The sequence below is a fragment of the Larimichthys crocea genome, chromosome XIX, assembly GCF_000972845.2.
Source record: "Larimichthys crocea isolate SSNF chromosome XIX, L_crocea_2.0, whole genome shotgun sequence".
Lineage (NCBI taxonomy): Eukaryota > Metazoa > Chordata > Actinopteri > Sciaenidae > Larimichthys > Larimichthys crocea.
Genome location: NC_040029.1, coordinates 10,351,253 through 10,371,325, shown reverse-complemented (window position 1 = coordinate 10,371,325; position 20,073 = coordinate 10,351,253). Strand labels below are relative to the sequence as shown.

At 44.2% G+C, this 20,073-nt stretch overlaps 1 protein-coding gene across 4 annotated transcripts in view; it reads right to left on the bottom strand.

Annotated features, from left to right (window-relative positions):
- The window catches only part of LOC104928573 (nck-associated protein 5), a 115,778-nt gene that overhangs the window by 74,728 nt on the left and 20,977 nt on the right, over window positions 1-20,073 (bottom strand). For all 4 annotated transcript variants that reach the window (XM_027291374.1, XM_027291376.1, XM_027291375.1 and 1 more), the window contains exon 3: window positions 2,379-2,452. In XM_027291374.1, the coding sequence (XP_027147175.1) occupies window positions 2,379-2,452 (74 nt within the window). The remainder of the gene's footprint in view (window positions 1-2,378; window positions 2,453-20,073) is intronic.

Here is a 20,073-nt window from a genome sequence, read left to right as displayed (position 1 = left end):
ATGCATTCATGTTATTAAACATCTAGACATTTCCTTTATCTTTTCACCTGTAGGCTTCTTCATTGCAAACGTAACAAAGCAAATTATTTTGATTTTTGCAGCATATTTTTTGATCTTGCATGCTCCAAACCGGACTTGTAGGATTGTACACTTGGCCATAGTTCCCAGAGGACAGACACCTCAGACGCTGCTTATCTCCTACCTACAATACCGGCCTTTCATCCTTTCCCAGGAGACTAGATAGAAATCCACACTTGGCCTCATGTGACTCAAACAGCCATCATTCACACCAGAACTCAGATGACTTTAACGACAGCCAACAACAAGAAGGAGCACTAACAAACCAAGTGTATACTAGGCTAAATCAGATCTCCCCACCGGTCAGTCAGAACTGACGAAACCTCTTGGATGAGAGGTGAACTGTCAAGTCCATTTTCCCTACATTTAACCGTTCTTGAAGTTTGGAGAGTGACTTTCAAATACACAGGAGTATTTATTGCTCAAAGGTTAGATATTTTGTGGAGCATTCCCAGAAATTCCCTTTTAAGGACAAAAATACCAACCATAACAAAGAGGAATCATACTTCATGTTCATTTGACAAGATGGTGTAGATATTTGATGTACCTGCATCGTTACTAACTCAAAAAAAGTTTAAAAAGAAGTCATAATTGTCCAATCTGTGTACTTCAGTGTGAAACTACCCTATAATATGGTACAATGAGAGTCATGAATGCAGTGGGTCACTGGGTCATGAAGTAGGGATGCAGGGAACTAGAGGAATGTAAAGGCTTCCCTTTCTCCTCTTGACGGATTGATGGGCCCCATATTCTAATCTATAGCGACGTGAGACGCTGCCTAATAAGGGTAAGGAGGCGCTGTTTTGGACTTGCGGTCTATGTTTTAGCCGAACAAAGGCCTTTGTGAAGTCATTTATCACTGTCGCCGCTCTGTATCAAGCAACAGTGCAAAGAGATGAGTGCAAATCCTGCCTGGTGGTGTTTTGTTTCTAAAAACTGTGCTGAATATGTGGTGGTTTCTTCACAACAAGTAGATGCTAGAAGTTCCTGCACTTGAACCACAAACACTGCACTAACCCACATGTGACGGACTTTTCTGATCCTCAGCTTAAAAGCAAATCCTACTTCAAGTTTGAAGTATGTTTACACCATACAGCTTTTATGGTGACGGAGTACTCTCAGGTCTACGAAGCACATTGAAGGGAGTTCTCCAAAATAAGAGTATTAATTCAATAAAAGGTTGACTCCTGTTGTACGTAGCATAACTCATATCAGTTCAACTGTTGCAAAAGTTAGTTTGTTAGGAGCGTGTTGCTTCAGCATGCTAACGGTAAAGTTAGTGTTAAGCAGGAATGATGTTTAGTGTGTTAGTAAGTACAACGTACAGCTGAGGTTAGTCGTTAGTACTTCAACTTTAAGGTCATATATTGTACAACTTTTAAACTGTTGGTGGCGCTACAGGAAAAGTGAGAGTGCCTCCAAAGTCATCAGGATTCATCCTCTGAACATCATGAATATCTGTACTATACTTCATACGAATCCATCCCTTGCATGAGTAAAATTACACGCCAAACTTTTGCATTTATATCTGTAATATTACCATCGCTCAGAGTCAGTACAAGTTCATGGCGTTAAAACCACCTCTGGTCCAAACACGGGTCAGTCCCTACAAAGAATCTCACTGGCCATTAGGTCACCGAAGATGACTCCTGAGTCTTATAAAGAGGGGTGGGGATGATATAGAGGAGAGGGTCATTCCTTTACACATCACTTCCTTTATTAAGGGGCTGCCCTGGCCTAGTAAAGGGGATGGTCAGTGGTCATCCATCCCCCCCAGCCACCCACCCTGAGACCCCTATCCTCCTGTGTCCAACCCCCAGCCCCTCTCTGCTCACTCAGGGGGAAAATTACTTTGAGCCGGGGGAATACAGCTCCATTGAGATGGAGAGAGGGTTGTACAAAAGAGGGTGAAGTTTAAAAAATTGTCTCTTTTTTCTAAGGGGGCAGTGCATAACTGGAAGGGCTAAGATGATAGGAGCACGGAGGGGACAAGGTCATTAGATTGGCATCTCCATAAGCTCTCCATTCCCATTGTCCGGGGCAAATCCGCTGCAAAGGACCTCCATGAGAAATGCCCCCAGTCAACCCCACACTGGGACCAGAGTCTCCCCTTTGTCTGCCACTTTTTAGTGTGCTTCCAACACAAAAAGCATTTCTTAAGAACAGCGTACAAAGCTTGTCTCACACTCAAAACCAAACAACATTGTTCTGCTGCCTCTGGTTGGGAATGGATTGCAGGCAGCTGCTGATATCCTGAAGCAATAAAACATCTGCCCCAAAAAGTCTTAAGAACCTCTTACCTTCGGACATTTCGGCGCTCTTCCTCAAGCTGTTTGAGAAGCTCGTCGATGCATTTGTTGGCGTCCATGTATTCCTGCAAAGAAGAGAGTCAGTGAACATTCATTGACGAAATACATGCAAGAAGATGCTGTAAAATCATGACCGGACCGCGTATTTCCTGCGATTTGTTATCATAAATGTGTGAAGAACAGCGAAACAGAACAGAAGTACTCTTGAGAAGGTGCGATTAATCAGTTTAGTCTCTCTTCCTTTCGCTCTTCGCTCAGTGTGTAACTCCAGAAGCACCTCTGGGTAACTTCTAACGGCTGGCCCAGAAGCGAGCCCAGCTGTGTAATGTCAGCTGGGAATAGCCCACACTCACAAAACGTGAGCTACTGAGTTACAGCACGGGCGAAATGAGCTAAGGCTAAGAGCAGAATGGAAAAAACAGATGTCAGGATTTCTTGGCTACGGCCTAATGATTTGCCTCTTAGTGGTCCGACTACATAAAGCAGAAAGGGGGGAGTGCAACTGTAAGAAATAGGCCACATAGGCACCAACCATCTGGGTTTTCAGACATTTGAGGTCTACCTACAGTACATAACCGAGCCGGTCGTGACTTGCCGCTGTCAGATCTGTGTAGTCTAGGTTTAAGACTAATTAATTAGACGTAAGCTTGACAGCTCGTGACGCATCTCCTGGGTAAACGGTTATCTCAGTGGGACAGATGCTCTCCATTGATTTCCAGACACTCTGGTCATGTGCTGGCAGAGCGTAATTGAATAATGGGGATTCCCATGAAGAGGTCACTAGGCCAGGAATCTCAGACTCACAAGGAAAAATACTAGCAGTATCTGTGAGAGGTTTATTTTGTGTGCTCTGTTTAGATGATCCATCTCTCTATGTATTTACAGCAACTGGAGCTCCCTTTTTCTGCTTTTTTCTTATATAATCACCTGCACAAGTATGTATTTTTCTTTGCTGCTGTTGTAATCTCTGTAATAAAAGACATAAAAGTAAACTTCAAACTTTTTGGAGGAACCCTGAGGTGACTTTTGGTGCAATAAGTCAAAACATTGCATATTTCTTTGATGAATCTGAATCTGGTGGATAAAAATAACATGTTAGGCTATAATCCAACCAAAAACAGCGACAGAGCCCACAAACGTTTGCCTGGAATACCATCCTGACCTCCCTATGACCCACCTTCCAGGACTAGCCAGACTTTAAGTATTTCTGTTATCACTACATTTGTGGCCTTGAGAGTAAACTCTCATCGAGCCAGATGTTCAGAAGCTGCCGGTCTAAATGCAGTAATGTGAAGTGTTGTTTTGTCTTCTCGCTCCTCCTCGGGTGCCAATCTCCCACTGCTGCTTCTCAAGCAATTATCGCGCTTAATCTAACATCTGAGACCGCCACTCCAAGACACTCCTCACCACCAGCTTTTGCCCCGGTGCCAGCAGAACATGGCAAAAGCCCAGGCGTCCTGTCGAGTCACCAGTCAAGGGCACACTGGGTGACCATTAGGGAAATAGGGCCGATGCCAAAAGCCCGACAACAGATCGATGCTGAACAGCGTGGTGCCACATTTTCCAATTTCGGTCATACTTTGCACCATTTTTCAAAAGGAACCAAACTAAATAGCTCCAGCTCCTGATCTTTTCATCTTGTCGTTCATCAGCGTCATCATTAATTTTGACTTAACTGGTGTGACAAACCTTTCATGTTTGGAAAGCAACCAATTACAGTGAAACAACGGTGCCCCAAAGCCATCTGCTAGTGCCACAGCACCCAGCCAAGAACGCCACTCACACCAAAAAACGCCAAAGCCATTAGCGCTCAGCTAAGTTCCCAAAGTTAAATTTGATGTCGGCTCCAACCAGTGGCCAAAACAATGACGGATGGGCATGTTGTTCTTTTGAGTGGGTGGATGGGGCAAAGCTGGTAGCTGTGATATGTTTTGCAGAAAATGTTTCAGATATCAGAAACTTTGGCATTGTAATATGCAGGAAACCAGCATCATTCATTCTCACTCTGCCATCAGACAAAAAAAACCTGTCTGGGGTAAAACGTCTGTCTCTGAAAGACCATTAGCAACGCGATCCCATAATGACTTCAGCTGCAGCACAAAGGGGAACCTTCTTTGTGAAAGCCCCCATGTCAGGGGAAATATTTACAGGCCACATCAAACGTGAAGTAAAGCTGCCTAAGTCTGTGTTGTCATCGCGTAGACCTTTCCTAATGACAGGGCACTGAAATAATCCTCGGCACACATGGAGGAATGCGGAGAATGCGGCATGCTTGTTGTCATGTGCAATGGGAGGGTATTTAAAGCGGAGATTTAAAGGCATGACTCATGTATGTAATGCCGCGTGTTATATCTTCAGCTGGGCATTATTTCTGACGGTTTTACAGCGTGAGTGAAAGCTGCACCGTTCCCACGAGGACCAGGTACTCACGTGTAGACCTAAAAAAACACTGAATTTACTGACTTGAGACTTTATCGGAGGCATATTTCTCAGGAACAGGGGTTGCTGCAACTGCAGCTCAGCCCGGTATTTCCTCATAGTGGTTAAAACGTCCTATAAGAGCTATAAGCTTATAAGGAGTGCGTAATCACCTCTAACGTACACTAAATCATAAAAACTCTTTCCTGGACAACAAGGAGACATGTACTGAAGGAGAGGAGACCTTCAGGAGACTTTGTGGTTGTGTTAGATGGACTTTTCATCGACTGCTACATGTCATTTTTGTATTAAGGTAACAGATATTTTAGTGTTTATATACAGAGTTTTGCTTCTTGTACTTTGAGGCCATGGTTCTCTGCTCTCTCTGTGTCTTTAAATCCAATAATTCAAACTTTTCAGGCTGCAAAACTATCATACAAGTTCAAATATCAATGCACCAGCTCCCTATAGAGAAATATTTCCAGTTACATGAGAGCAAACACACTTCCTGCCTCTAAAACTGGATATAGAATATTGAAAGCTTTCTTAAGGTTAGCCATAGTCCCTGTTTGGTTGCTGGATATTTCATTAAAAGCCAGTATTGGAGCTTTGAGGGGGCTCAGCTCGGGTTAACCTGGCAGGTAATATGTTTGCTGATGTTCCTGCTCTATGACCGCAGGTTCTCAGCAGTGTTTATCTGGGCCATGTTTACTCGTGTGTGTGAGAGCGTGTGATAAGGAGGTGCTCAGTATCTGCCGAGGGAAACGCCTCCCCGCCTCGCGCGCAGCTTCCAGTCCCCGCCAACTGCTCGTGCACCTTTATGAAATTTTAAAAACACGAGTGCCGTCCCGTCCTTCCTGCTGCTTTTGGCACCAAGCGAGGAGGGAGGAATGGGAAAAAGACTTCTGTTAAAAGGCACACAAACATGCACAAACAGACAGACACACAAACCAGTCTGTTTGAGATTAATGGTCCAGATTTTTCAGTCATAAAACATCAGATGCATTTTTCTTCCTCGTATGAGCCTCGCTCTGCTCTTTCACACATTCTTGAAGATTAACAGGGATGGACTCACATCTTAGACAAGCGTCTGGTTCTTATATAGACCTCTTTGGAGAAAACAAATAAACCTTAAGCTAGATGAAACTCTGCCCTCACTGCTGCAGAGGTCAGGCTGCGTATTCCCTCCAACCACCTCCACCTTGATGTGTCTACAGATCAGAGAGGCTCAGGCTGGCGTTACAGATAAGACACCCTTTTCTCGAGGTCTGCAGCCCCTAAAATGAGCTCTGGGAATAAGACCCCTGCCAAAGACAAGGTCGCAACCTCTCTATCCCTGCACACCGGCCTGATTCACCAACCTATCTCTGCTTACTGACTGATGACATGCCAACGTGGCCTCTGGGACTGCAAAACCAACTGCAGGTTTGACAGAAAACGGAGCTCCCACATGAGCTACCACAAGTCAAAGGTTATGCCAATAGAATACAAGATTTCTTTCAGGGGTGTGTTTTTATGGCACGCATGAGAATGAGTTATGATTTTTAAGGTGTGGGAGATACAGCACATCGGACACGGCTGTTAGTTTTGGCCTCCCGCCAAAGACACGACTGGATTTGCCATCCGATACTCCAGAGTTTATGTGTGCATCGTTAGCAAAGATGTAAACGTAGCAAATTTAATCAGCATCAATGAAAACGCACTCCTGTATTATAATTCAAAATGACTGTGATCCTATCGCAGCGAGGTAATGAACTAATCAGCATGACTAATGCTCCCTGTGTGCAGATTCATACAAACCTACCTCTGCTTGTATCAGCAGGCCTTGGTTAAATTCATTAGTCTTATCAGGATGTTTCTGAGGCTCTGCGCTGATGATGCTTCACTCAGAGGTCGTTACTCACATCCCAATGACCCGCTGTCAAAGCATCAGCTCAGCCATCGAGCCCTCATATCCTCAGACCCTGATAACTCTGCTGATAGCACAAAGGGCTGCGACTCCATGTGAAAGATGCAGAGATCTGTAAAATATGATTTGGTGTCAGGGGTGGATGTGATACAAGGACGACTGTTTCCTGTACTGCAATGATTTGATGGATTCAAAGAGGAAATTGTTGATTGACAGAATAAAGATTTAGACGTGGACGGGCTCTGATATCACAATAAGAGCTTCATGTCAACTCAAGCAACCTATCAATGTCTTATTTAGTGCCAAAAACTGCAGTTCCTCAAACGTCCACTTGAACTGGCTCCAGAAGTGAGTCAGTCTCCATAAGTCCCCATGTCCAAATGTCCAACTTCACAGCAGAAATAAACATGTTTACAGCCTGGTACAAAAAACAGTTTTGGTCTCTGTAGCTAATTTCCCCGTTTATAAATCCCTCATGCATGTTCAGGCTGTTTAAATCCAGTATGGGAATGGCGGACTCCGCCATAAACATTAAAAACTACTAATGTACAATCGCAGAATCAGACCACAGGGGGTTTGATTGTTTGCTGCAGATATCGTGGAAGAGTCTCTGAATCTATCCTCGTATTCAAACAAAGCTCTTCCACCACTCAGTAAATGACTCTGAATCCGAGCTCAGCACTATACTGCTTAATTGTACCTCAAACCTGGAGGACGGGGAAGTCGCACAGTGGCCTTATTGAATCGAGGACATTGGTGTAACAAATGCCTCCAGTGAGCAGGATATTCTTCATCTGCCTACCTGCCCCAAACGGAGGAGTGTCAGGGAATATGGATTACTTGAGATACAAAAGAGAGCTTGTTCATCATCTCGGGTTAGTTTCAGCGGTTCTGGGATATCTGATGTTCTTCCTCCAGCAGCACCTACAGCCCGGCCCAGCCCAAACATCAACACCTCGCCACCGCCAGGAATCCAAATCCCCGCAGATTATCTTTCCAAACATTAAGATACGTCCAACGCTCAAATAACTCCCCCTGTCTGCTGAGGGCTCCTACTCTCGCTCTTTGGGTTTGACAGAGCGGACCATTCATTCATGCCTGTTGGGAACAGTGGCAAAGCTGTTTGTGGTGCAAATCTCACAGGGGAGAGCCGAGGAATGAAATACATCGGACCTGACATCGCTATTCGGCCACTTCCACAGAGCGAGCTGTGTGGAAGAGCGGCTGCAGACTTCTGCGAATTTGTGTGTTTTACTGAACCTTTAAATCAAGACACACCATCCATTTTTATCGCAAGTTTCAAAATAAAAGCACCAGAATGGAGTTAGAGAGGTTGCCATGTCGTCTTTTGTCTCTCGTTTGATTTAAAAGCGAGGTCTGGATGTGTTCATTACTATTTCTCAGCCACACGACTACTTATTTTTCCATTTTTGATACCCTCTCTCTGTTTCCACTCATCAGGGAGGAGCGGTCGAGGAATGTCGCTGCTTTTAGGAATAAAAAAACAAATGTGTCCGTGCTGGTACCGATGTTTTCCAGACAGGATGGGAATCGAGGAAACAGAAAACATACATGAGGGCAGAAGTCTGCCCAGATTTTACAAGCCTGAGGGGGAGTTTTCTGGATTTTATTATCATCTGGGGGCCAATATTCAGCCAGGTGTAGTCGGAGCAGGGAGGGAGAGCGGCGGTGACAGAAATGAAAAGGAAACCTGGATCTGGCAACCCACAGGAGCGAGAGAGAGGATCAGAGCAACAAAGAAAGGCGAGGACATGAAAAACTGGATAGATCCTCAGCCGGTGTTGACAGACAGAAAAACAGAGAGGAAGAAAAGGAAAACCACCCTGCACTGTTTAACCTGCAGATGAAATATTCACCTTTTGATGTATTCTGGGTAAACCAGAGGACGTGATGTCATCTGAAAGAAAGGATTGAAGTGAAAATCTCTTTGTTGTTCTTCTGTTGACTGTTGATTACGTTCTTTAAACAGGATAATCAAGATTTGACTGATCACTGCGATTTACAAAAACATCGACATCATATCCAGTTTCATGTTGAAATGACTCGGCTCATTTTCTCACCACCAAATCTCGTTTTTTTGATCCAGCATCGAGCAGAACCCGATACAGTACCAGATACGTCACTCAAAACAATGTTGTACTGTCGTAGTCAAGACTTTGCAGGACTGAGACCAAGACCAGAGTGTATCAAGACTAAGACAAGACTTCAAGAGTCGCCTCATTAAGCGTCGCCTCGCACTATTTACAAAGTGCTGTGTTCTCTCTCTGTGTTCGCTGTTTTGCAGATGAACTCTTTGTGGTTCAGGAAATCAGGATGATGATGTGTCCTCCCAGACAGTTAACAAATAAATCAGGCAATTAAGTAACATCTCCAAAGTTGTGGTCTCGACCGGTCTTCAAATAAAATCCAAAGTCTTTGTCTTTGTCTGAGACTGAGGAGTTTAGAAAGACTGATCGAGTACTCCAACACTGTCGTCAGTGATGTGAATGATTTAATCCAAACATGAGTGAAAGGGAGACAAAGAGACAAAGAGCATGGGAGACTGAGAGAAACTCTCTGGAAAGTGACAGGGGAAGGGGCAGATCAGAGCCGAGGCCTGATGCTAAACAGATGTTGGTTGGTTCACAGGGGGAAGTCAGGCTTCTGTTTATGCAAGCTTTGACAGACAGGCGCCGCACCTAACCGAGCCACGCTGTACAGCGCTGAAGCTCGAGCAGGAGCGAGGGCCGATCAAGTAGCAGCGACTGTGTTCCTTCACGGGAAATTAGGCACATTACAGATCGAGCAAAAAGCCCTCAAGAGGATCCATTCAGCATTATCTGCACCGTACAGCTCGCCTCTGCAGCTTTCCCATCTCTTCTCATTACAGTTTGACGGTTTGCTTTGTGTCATCACGTTGGACTGTGCTTACTTTACATTAGTAGGTCGTTCCAGCTCATCGTTTTTTCTTTGGCTTGTCAATGGAGGCCAGAGTTCTCCTCGCATGCAGAAATTGATGTTCTCACAAAGAAAAATAAATAAAAGATACCTGAAACGATTCGCAGAGCTTGTTTTATGAGGCAAACTGATGACATCCAAAGAAAAAGAAGAAAAAGAAGTAAGAAAACATTACCTACTCTGCTAGTTCAGCTGCGAGGACAAGAGACGGTAACATCCTAGGTAATGAATCAAGAACCACAAACACAACAAAGTCTATTCAGCAACAATCCCATGACCTCCAAGCACGTGTTTTCACACAGATATTTCTTTCCTGGGACACTTCGTCAGATTCCCTGACATTTCACGTGCAATAGCTTCAGGCCTCAGTTTTATCACAGCTTCTCCTCTGTTTAATCCACAGGCTGATTTATTGACGGGGGTCTGTCTGTGCGCCGAGTCGGCCCTAACCCAGGTGCCGGGCAGATGTCGAAGCGAGCGTGGATGCGAAGCGTTGCATTCCTGCTTGAGAAAGCATTAATGTCAGCTTCTGATTTTCTTGCCTCAGGATGGGGAGTGAAGATGTCAGCTTCTGATTTTCTTGCCTCAGGATGGGGAGTGAAGACTTCCCCCCAGCAGGCATGCAAGGAACCATAACCAGGCAGGTAGATGGTGGGTGGGTGGAGGGTGGTGGAGGGGGGATGGTAATGTTCGTTTGCGCTCCTGTCATCCCCCAAACCCACCTGTGCCACTCAGGCTTATCAGAGCAACATTTCCTATCTAACCTGACAGTGACAGAGAGCCGATCGAGATACAGTGAGGTGATTTCTTATTTTAAACGGGGGGAGGGAGGAATAATAATGAGAAATGTGAAAAGAGATGGGTTGTGGTGACTTTTGACCTCTGCTGCAGGATGATCATTCCCGTGGTCATGAATTATTTCTGTGGCAATCCGACTGTGTTTTTCGCTCGGCGCATCTTTCCAGACAGACTGTGGGGGTGGCTGCAGCCTCGGGATTAACTAAACAGGCTTGTGGCCAAAAGGGTGTCTGTTTGTATCCGAGCGCTAACTACTAAATATTAGCGTGGTGGGATCGGGGGGATGTGAATGAGTAATACAAACACTTCCCTAAACAGATATGTGCCCTTGACCAACACCAGACAACCAATAGAGTGGCTTATTTGACTGTAGTCGCCCTGGCGTGGGTGGTGTAAATCTAGGTAACCCCCACCCTGCAGGCATCGCTGTAAATAAGAATGTCCTCAGTGAACTTGCCTTGTTAAATAATACATGTTAGACAATGCCTCAGTGAAGCCTCAATCTCAAACTGTCTAATCAGAGATATTTTCAGCCGCAGATATGTAGATTTTGGTTTTTGTTCACCAGCACATTGCTAACTGTTGTTTTCGTACTCGGTGGGGCTGAGCGGCTTCATCTGCTGACTTTTTATGTAAAACCAAAACAAAGCTAAAAGACACTAGAGCTCTTTGGAGCTGCAAAGCAAGGTAAGGACGCATTTATTTGCATCTAAACTCTGATACTCTACATGTGTGTTCTGGCTTTGTTTATTTCATGTACCCAGCTTCTAAAATCGAGTCTGACTCGATTGATTATAGCTGCAAAATAGAGACACAAAGAAGTTTAATTTAATTTGTGTTTGACACTTTGAGATAGAGTAAGCGAGCGCCATGAGCCTCAATAAAGTCCATAAGTTTTTCCTGATTGTTTCACAGCGGCTACGTTCAACACAAACAGATGCATCGCCGCACAGGCCTGTGGCAATTAATCACAGCACCTGATCCTGCCTGAATGTGGCCTAATACTGTAGGTTTAAGTCCTTTGACCCATGACGCACACAGAACTCTGTGTACCATGATTACACTTGTTTTCCTCGCTCTGCAAGCCTTTAAACCGAACAAATGTCATTTACGCTGTTTGACGCCACAGCTTACGTTCAAGAAGATACAAACAGCGACACATTTCACTCATCTTAACATCACACTGTCGACCCGTGTGCTAGCATTAACACCAGAGCTGCAGGATTTACAAATGTCACCACACTTTGCTCTGCAAATCTGCTTATAGCAGATCCCAGGAAGTGCAGTGCAGCCGCTCCATCAAGTGATCTGAATGAGGATGAGAGTCCAATCATTCAACAGCATAAAATATTTAAATTGACCATCATCAGATCTTTACTGCTGCCTATTTCAGGGAGCTTTTACAGTCAGAGCTCAGCCAGGTTGGGAAGGAATTTCAATATGAGTCTGAGGCCAACCACACACTGTATTTACACAGTTAATGGCACTAAATCCTCCTTATCATCTCAAGTGGAGTCTTTATTTTTAGCAGCCATATTTGTTTTATTTCTTCCAGATGGGAGCTGCTGAAGAATTTGACATCAGCGCTGTTTCCCCTTAAGCCTCTCAGACGAGGTGACATCAGTAGACTCGAATACTCGCTTGTCACGGGATTGAAACGCGTCGGATTCCTCCTGTGTGAAGAACTCCCCCGGAAATATGAAGCCCGTGTCAAAGGTCTGTCTGATAAATAAATTAAATTTCCAGTGTTATTATAACTGGGAGTCCTAACAGGAACCTGACATCAAATATTTGTTCGTGAGCTTCACATCCTGAGGCGTTTGAGATATTTTAGGATCAGAATGTGATATTTCCGCCACTGTGGGAAAATGTCGCAGTGCAAGGACTTGAATTTCCTTCTCTTAGGCCAGCTATTTGCTCTTACAATAACAACACTGTTCCATCATTACTATTTGTTTACTCAGCTAACCCTCTTTATCTGGGGCAGCCAACGCTCCCTCGTCTAAAAGCCCTTTCTCCAAACGGGCTGATTGAAGTGAGGTAGCGGCTTCATTCTGAGGGTTACAATAGCTCGCCCGTCAGATGCCCTCCACCTCTGAAAGCATGAGCCGTGGCATTATATAGAGGACATGCTCGAGTGTTCTGCATTGTTCCTCTTGTAGGTCAGAAGCTGGAGTGACCATGTTAGTTGCAGTATTTGTGGAGGTGGACAGAAAAGACATCCACTTCAAAAAATATGACTGATTTATATCTTCAGGTTAGTTTGTGTGTATTTTTCTGGACTAGAAATCTAAAATTAAAGAAAAATTTGACATTTTATTCAATATTTCTTAAAGCATGGGCAGAGAGTTAGATGAGAAGCTGACAAAATCCACCGCAGAAGCTCGCTAATGAACCGGATATATCTTGTTTGTTTAATTCATTTTCATTTTTGCACATCTGTCTTCTGCATGAATTAAACCAACAATAAATAATCAGGCTAATTAATGTTAATTAGTGAGCTTTACAGGGTGACGTCACCCACAAGTTTCCGAAGAGGCATTTTGTCGCTCACTGTGGATGTGGTGCCATGTTGTGCTAAGCTCGATAACTAACTAACCCCGGGCTGTCTCCAAATATTTAACAGACACGTACGTGAGTTGGTATCGATCTTCTCATCTAACTCTCAGAATAATGAATCAGAAATATAAATGTCCAAGAATTACTTTAGAATCATTTAATCAATGAAAAGTTAGTTACGGCTTCTCAAACGTGAGAATGTGTCACTTTTCCTCATTTTGGTCAGACAAAAGCAGCCATTTAAAGATGTAACCTTGTCCTCTGGGAACTTTATACACCAAATAATCTTCTTAATGAAAGAAATAACAGATTAACCCATTATGGCCATAACAGTAGGCTGCAGCTCGAGATAAGTCAACACAGAGTGAAGCTCCAGTTACCTGTGAGTTGCGTCTATCTGTCACCGTGGTTTTATGAGGCAACAAATTGCTATTTTCTGCATTGTTGTGTTGTTGTGTGTCAGAAGTTGATACCTGATCACACTATTAGTGCAACGAGGCCTGAAAAGAACTCGCTAAATCCGTCTGAATGGGAGCCTGAAGAGCTTTCACCGCTGCCTCATTTCAGCATCCTCTCAGCTGCACATAAGAGGTCCATTTACAGTGAAACGTATCCCGAGACCAAATGCTTTCCATGTACACAGATAGACCCCATGCTGGAATCGAGCCATGCAAGCAGTAGGGGAAGTGGGTCAGGGGAAAAAAGGCTTAATAATGCACTAATTCAGCTGGTTCTTGAGTCTCACAGCCCCCTCCTCGATGCTCAGGCAGAAATGTGACAGAGGAAGGGCGGGGAAGACGGCCAGGAAATGCCTCCAAAATAAAGCTTGTTTGTAGCTGAATGAATTGGGGGCTGGGCTGTAGCGTAATATTTAACAAAGAATAAATATAGATTGCTTTGTTGGGCTGTTAGCACATCCGAACAATTTCCTGCAAAATGATGATAATCCCATGAAATTAATGTAATGAAATAATCATAGGAATCTTGTTTGCTCTGCATAATTTCCTGCGAGGAAATCACTTGCTCCCCCAGCTGTTGCACCAGATGGATGCTGGGCCTTGGCTCGATAGCCCGTCGGCTGCCACGGGTCCCCACAATAGCCCCCTTGGTGACCACTGTGACCACACACAAAGGCAGTCGTTGACCGCTGACACCGCAGACAATCAGCCCTGAGGGTCAAACGGTCCAGAGCGAAGCATCCCTCATTCAATCCTCACCTCACCTGAGGCTCAGCACGCCTCATAAAACCTCAATCACTGCTCTGATGTCTGGCCGAGGGGGGCGAGGATCCCGGAAAATCATTGAGCGCCACAAGAGCATCACCATAAAGTTGAGTTATGGACTCATGAAAGGCTTACAGATCATATTATCTCTTTAGAAAGTGACGGAGACTCAATAATTTGAACGGCTCCAGCTAGGCGGATGACTCAGGCAGACAAATGTTGCTACATGCAGATGATATTGATTCTTTTCATGGATCTTTTGTAAGAATAGCCCGCCTTTAATGACAAAGAGCCGGGCATCCAAATTACTTCATCTCAAGAATCAATGACTGACATTAGAAATGAACTGCCACACACTGGAAATATACATTAAGTCGTGTAAACATTAAGTTTCGAATCCTACTTTACTTGAGCCTCTTTGGATGGGAGGTGGAAAATCTTCACGGTTCTTAAACCAACCCTACTCAAAGAGACAACTTCAGTGCTTCAAGAGATCCAGATTCAGATCTAGAAGTTGCACCCTTGTTGGCTGGACGAGGATGAAAGGACTTGGACTGGATCTCCAGAAATAACCGGCCATCTTCCAGCCACTGACTCTTTATAACGGTGCAGCTGCTGCATGAATTTCCTTCTAATCACAGTAATGGCTTTGCCCTGCACCTCTATATTGATGCTTGGCATTTGAGATATGATGAGTGCCTTAAAGCCCTGAGATAACTACACTGTAGTCGCAGGCAGGGTCTACCTATCGGCCCTGACAGCAGCCGACTCCTCAAACGGTGGGAGTGGCATGAAGGTCACTGCCTCCTGACCACGAGGTGGATGTGCTGAGCTGGACTGCCCTCGACTCCCTCTTCCCCTCTCGCTGGGCCTTTTCGCATTGCGGATACCAGGCTAGCATCAGCCGCAAACGCTTCTGACAGAGCACATTAGCCACGTCAGACAAAATCAGGTTCCCTGCAGACAACACCTTATTATAATGCAACACACCGCAGCGCTTTTTGAGGCAAGGCAGATCTCTCTGCTTTTGTTGCATCCGCTCTGTCGCTGTGTTTGCATATGAGCGAGTTCCAGTGCAGGATATTGTGGAGAAACATTGCAGGGAATGGCTCATACAATGAAAATAACCACCGGCTGTTTTCTTTAAAACATGTCAGACAGAATTAAAAGCATATTCTCACGACGAGGAGCAACACAGGCCGGTTATCAGAGCAGAGGCTAAGACAGAAACTCAACACGAGTTCAAGCACTTATAAAAATAGATTAATCCACCACAACTCGCATCAAATGGGTCGAATCTGTCTGAAGTGCTTTCAGGGAGATAATAGGAACGCAGTCACGGCACAGTAACGAACTTCCACATGAGGCTGCAGGCTTTTCCCTCAGGGCTCCCACCCTGCGACACATCACACAGCCGGGCAGGTGATCTTTTGTTTGGGATCGAGATGCACGCAAAAAAAAAAAAAAAGCAAACAGTTAGTTTAAAACAAAAAAAGAAAGAAAGAAATGAAAGACAACTGTGCTGCAGGCTTTTCCCCAGTGTATAGACAATATACAGGAGCCCTATTGTGTTGTGTCTAGCTCTGCTGCTGAGAGCTGACAGGCCTCTTGAATGCTGCAGAGCTGTCTGTACTCAGAGGCTGTCATCTATAGAAAAGCACAGGGGGGACCAGAGGACGGCCGGTCAGGGCCGGGACACGGCAGGGGTGCGACCAGCTGGAGCACCTGGCGTCCAGAGAAAAGATAGTATCTAGTCCTCGGCAAGAACACAAGCTACACTGTAAGATAACATAAAAAAAAGTCAAAAGACTGTGAACGTTCAGTTTTACAGATAATTACTGTTTTTACAGATGTTCACCAAATTATCACGATCAAACACCTTCAAACCAGCACGCATGCGAGATGCCCGCTCACTCCGCTCACTCCTCACACCATTAAGTACTGTATATGTATTTAGTTATGCATGGACAAGCAGTGATAGTGTACATGCATTCACTGCATGTCAAACTCATTAAAATCACACGTTTTTAATCCTTTAACCGTTTTATTTAAACTCTACACTCCTAAAGATAACTTCTGGAGGCGGGTTTAACCACCCAGTCTGCTGTCAGAGGGATTAGGTTTTAATTTACGACACATGATTTCACATATCAGACTGTGATTTATTTGTTGGAAACAGCTGAATATTGTGACGTGTGAACATACAAGTCAAAACAGATCGTTTGGGGCGGCGTTTAAATCAGTTGGTAGAGCAGCCGCCCCATGTGTGAAGGCTCAGTCCTTTCTGCAGAAGCCCAGGGTTCGAATCCGACCTGTGGCTCCTTTCCACATGTCATTCCCCGTCTCTCTCTCTCTCCACATTCCTGTCACTCTTCAGCTGTCTCTATCAAATAAAGCTTGAAAAGGCCAAAAAAAACAGATCATTCACCTGCAGGTCATTAAATCCCAAAAAATCGACCTTGACGATTATAATTGCAGCCATTCGTAGCTCGTTATATCAGTCAGCAGTATTTGTCGCCCGTTTCCTGTTAGGGCAGCTTCATTCTGATTAGTGGAAAACCAACACTCAACAAAACCGACACCTCGCTCTCTGCTGAGCAGCACAACCTGCCCAGAAACCATTGTAGCGCAGAATGAGTAACAACATGACCTCAATATTTCTGAAGTGTGTGTTTTTGTGTCTGTTTCGGGTGGTGGTGCTGCTGACTGTGGTGTTGGTAGGAGGATAATCCATGCAAAGCTCTGAATCTGAATTTCGGCTGCTGAAAGCCAATAAGGCGGTATCAAAATGAGGGCACAGTTAATTAATCATCTCGGCTTCCTTTTCATGGCCCTCCCATGACTGTCCCGGGGGCTTGTGGGAGTGTGTGTTTTGTATTTAGTGTGTGTGTGTGAGGCAGGGAAGCAGGAGGGTGGTGCAGGTTGCAGCTGGGGGATATTAGCATAAAGTAATGTGAGCCAGCAGACTGCTGAGCTCCTGTAAGCTCAGTGCAAACCTCTTAGGAGAAAACAGGAAACTACTGACACCTGCTTTATTCACTGACCACTGAGCAAAGACTGACACTGTGTTAGCCGCTGATGCTGCACTCACTAAACAAAAACTATCCTTTTTATAATACGAGTCATTAAAAATCACATACTTTAGTGCTGAGACAGAATGTTCAAGGTAAATGTGGGGCAACGAGATCCGTGTTATCCAGAAGTTAAGGCCTGGTGGGATCGTTAACAAGGTCAAGGTCTTGGTTCGTTAGTGCTCCGCTGGTTCATATGTGAACGACACATGGGTCAAAATTAAGACCCAGGAAGTCCAAACATTCACAGAACACATCGACTCAGAGGAACATCAAGTTCACATGAGGGGACGCTGTGAACAACAGCTTGTCTTTCTTTGACTATGAGGTAACAAAGACTGGAGCCTCCATAATGGGAAACACACAGACCAGTATCCACTCTTCAACTCTCACCTCAAGAACACGAACCAGACTGTAAAATAAAAAATGAGAAAAACGATCAAGAGACTGTATTCTACAGATTTTCCCTGAACCATTATGATAAACACCTTTAATAAAGTGACAGTAAGGACAGAGTCACTCATACAGACTGGCATTACACCCATCAGGGTTCAATATATATATATAATTTATATAATTCAATATAATAATATATAATATATCTAACTCGAGGACACTCTGACTGTACTGAGGGAGGAGAGTATCAAACCATCTGTGAGAGCAAACAGACATTTCAACACATTCCAACTTAAAGACAACAGACACTCTTTCAGTGACAACAAGTTCAATACAACAAAGTCCAGTTGCTCCAGATTGATGACCTGGACAGCTGAGAACGTTCACAGACTCCGCTGAAGGAAGCTCTGACATGAGATTATATACAGTAAGCATTTTAATTCATACTGTTACACAAACAAGTAAACATCAATCACGCTGTGACTCTGGGTGCCACTGCTAATTATGCCAATTAAACTTCACAAAGACAAAGCAAAATGTTTTTCTAAAGATTTGAAACTTTTTGTTTTGTTTGTTTGTTTATTTGTTTTCCAAGATCCGTCTGCGCCACCATCCATAATTACATTTAATGTGCTGCAGCTGTGTGGAGCTCATCTCTTGTTTGGGAGCGATGCAATGAGACACGACGATGCAAACAAAAAAAACAAGTGTGTCGACTCAGTTCACTGTAAGCGAGGTTATAATATTTATTGCAACAGTGCTCTAAACCTGGATTTCTTTGGGGGGCCTTCTGCAGTCTGCTTAGTAGTTAGTTTAAACTGTGATTTGTCAGTCCATATTATGAACAGCTGATATCCTCTGATTCATTTCCAACAGTACAATCTCCATAACTATAAGTTTTGAGAAGACTTTTGCTTTCAGACATGTCTGTTTCTTTTTAAACGTGCAGAGGTGGGTTCTAATTTTCTAAATTTCTTTTTTACCAATAACTGCTCTTCTTATTTAACTGTTGCTCACAGGGATCTTTATCCATTTCTGCCTTTAACTGTCAGTATGGTTGAAGCATTGTACATCATCTTGTAAAGAGACGTTCTAAAAGCTCTCAGACATCTGACTTTACCCAATCAAGCTTTTGTTTCAGCCGACCCCGAACGTTTCAACGGTTGGCTAAGTAACTGGGATCTAAGAACCCCTAACGAATGTTCTTTGTGGTGGGCATCAGGTCAATCTTTTTGCACAAAAAATCCTGCAACTCCTCTGTCCTTTGGCCTAAAGCAAATGTTCATGTTTATGTGAAACCTTTCACATTTTAGTCTTTTGTATATATTTTATATAAAACACACACAATTAAGACTCATTAACCAAAAACAAAACCCTTATGAGGAACAGAAACAACATATCTTCTCCCCTTACTGACATAAAATGTGTTTGTTGCAAGTCCTGCCATTTTCTAACAGAAGATCTGTTGTAAATCAGTGGAAACCCCAAACAGACTGCGTGCATGGTGTTTGAAATAAAGGCCTCAGTGTCACGTCTCTCCCACGTGTGTCAGGTGAGCAGCAAACTGACATTTCAGACACTCATGAATCACCGTCACTTGGCGTCATCGCTGCCAGGTGTGCTGTCGCACTGAATCTGACTCACAGCGTTTTGGAAAGAAGATACTGTCGGTTCACCTGTTTGCTCACCGAAATACATTTTAATCACTGTAATCGTGCCTCCAGTCCGTACTGGCTCAACCAAACACTGTCCCATTGTCATGTTTTTGTTTCAAACTGAAGTTTCCCTGGAAGAGTCGCAAGATGACCACAGCCTGTGTCAGGTGCTAGCATGTTGAGTCGGGTGTAGCGGGACTCGGAGGCAATGTGATCAGAGAAGTTCAGCCGGTCCCTGATCATGCCACCCAGGTAGGGCCGAGACATCTTGAGTCAGTGTAGATGTTGATCTCATTGGTAGGTTTGGCTGGGAGGAGCAGCTGTTCAGTTTTTGAGGGGTTCAGCTGGAGGTGGAAATGACAGAAAATATGTGAATCTATCCTTTAATTTGGGGTGAATTACGTGTCACAAGCAAGTTTCTGCAAGCTGATATTAAAATGAATGGAAACCCTGAAGGAACTTAGATTATACTTCTGATTATGGATTTATTATCTAATGGGTTAGAGCGTTCAAAACACCCGTTCGTGCCTCTTAAAAACGGATCTGCTTCTGCATTCCATCTACTGTTTTTTACTGTTGCCACAGGCAGGCTGATAAGACTTTTATTTTGGCAGCATGAGCTCTGCTGGCTGGTGAATGATAAAGAAAAGGCACTTCTGGACTAAACAGACCTTAAAAGTGACGTTAACAGCGAAGGAC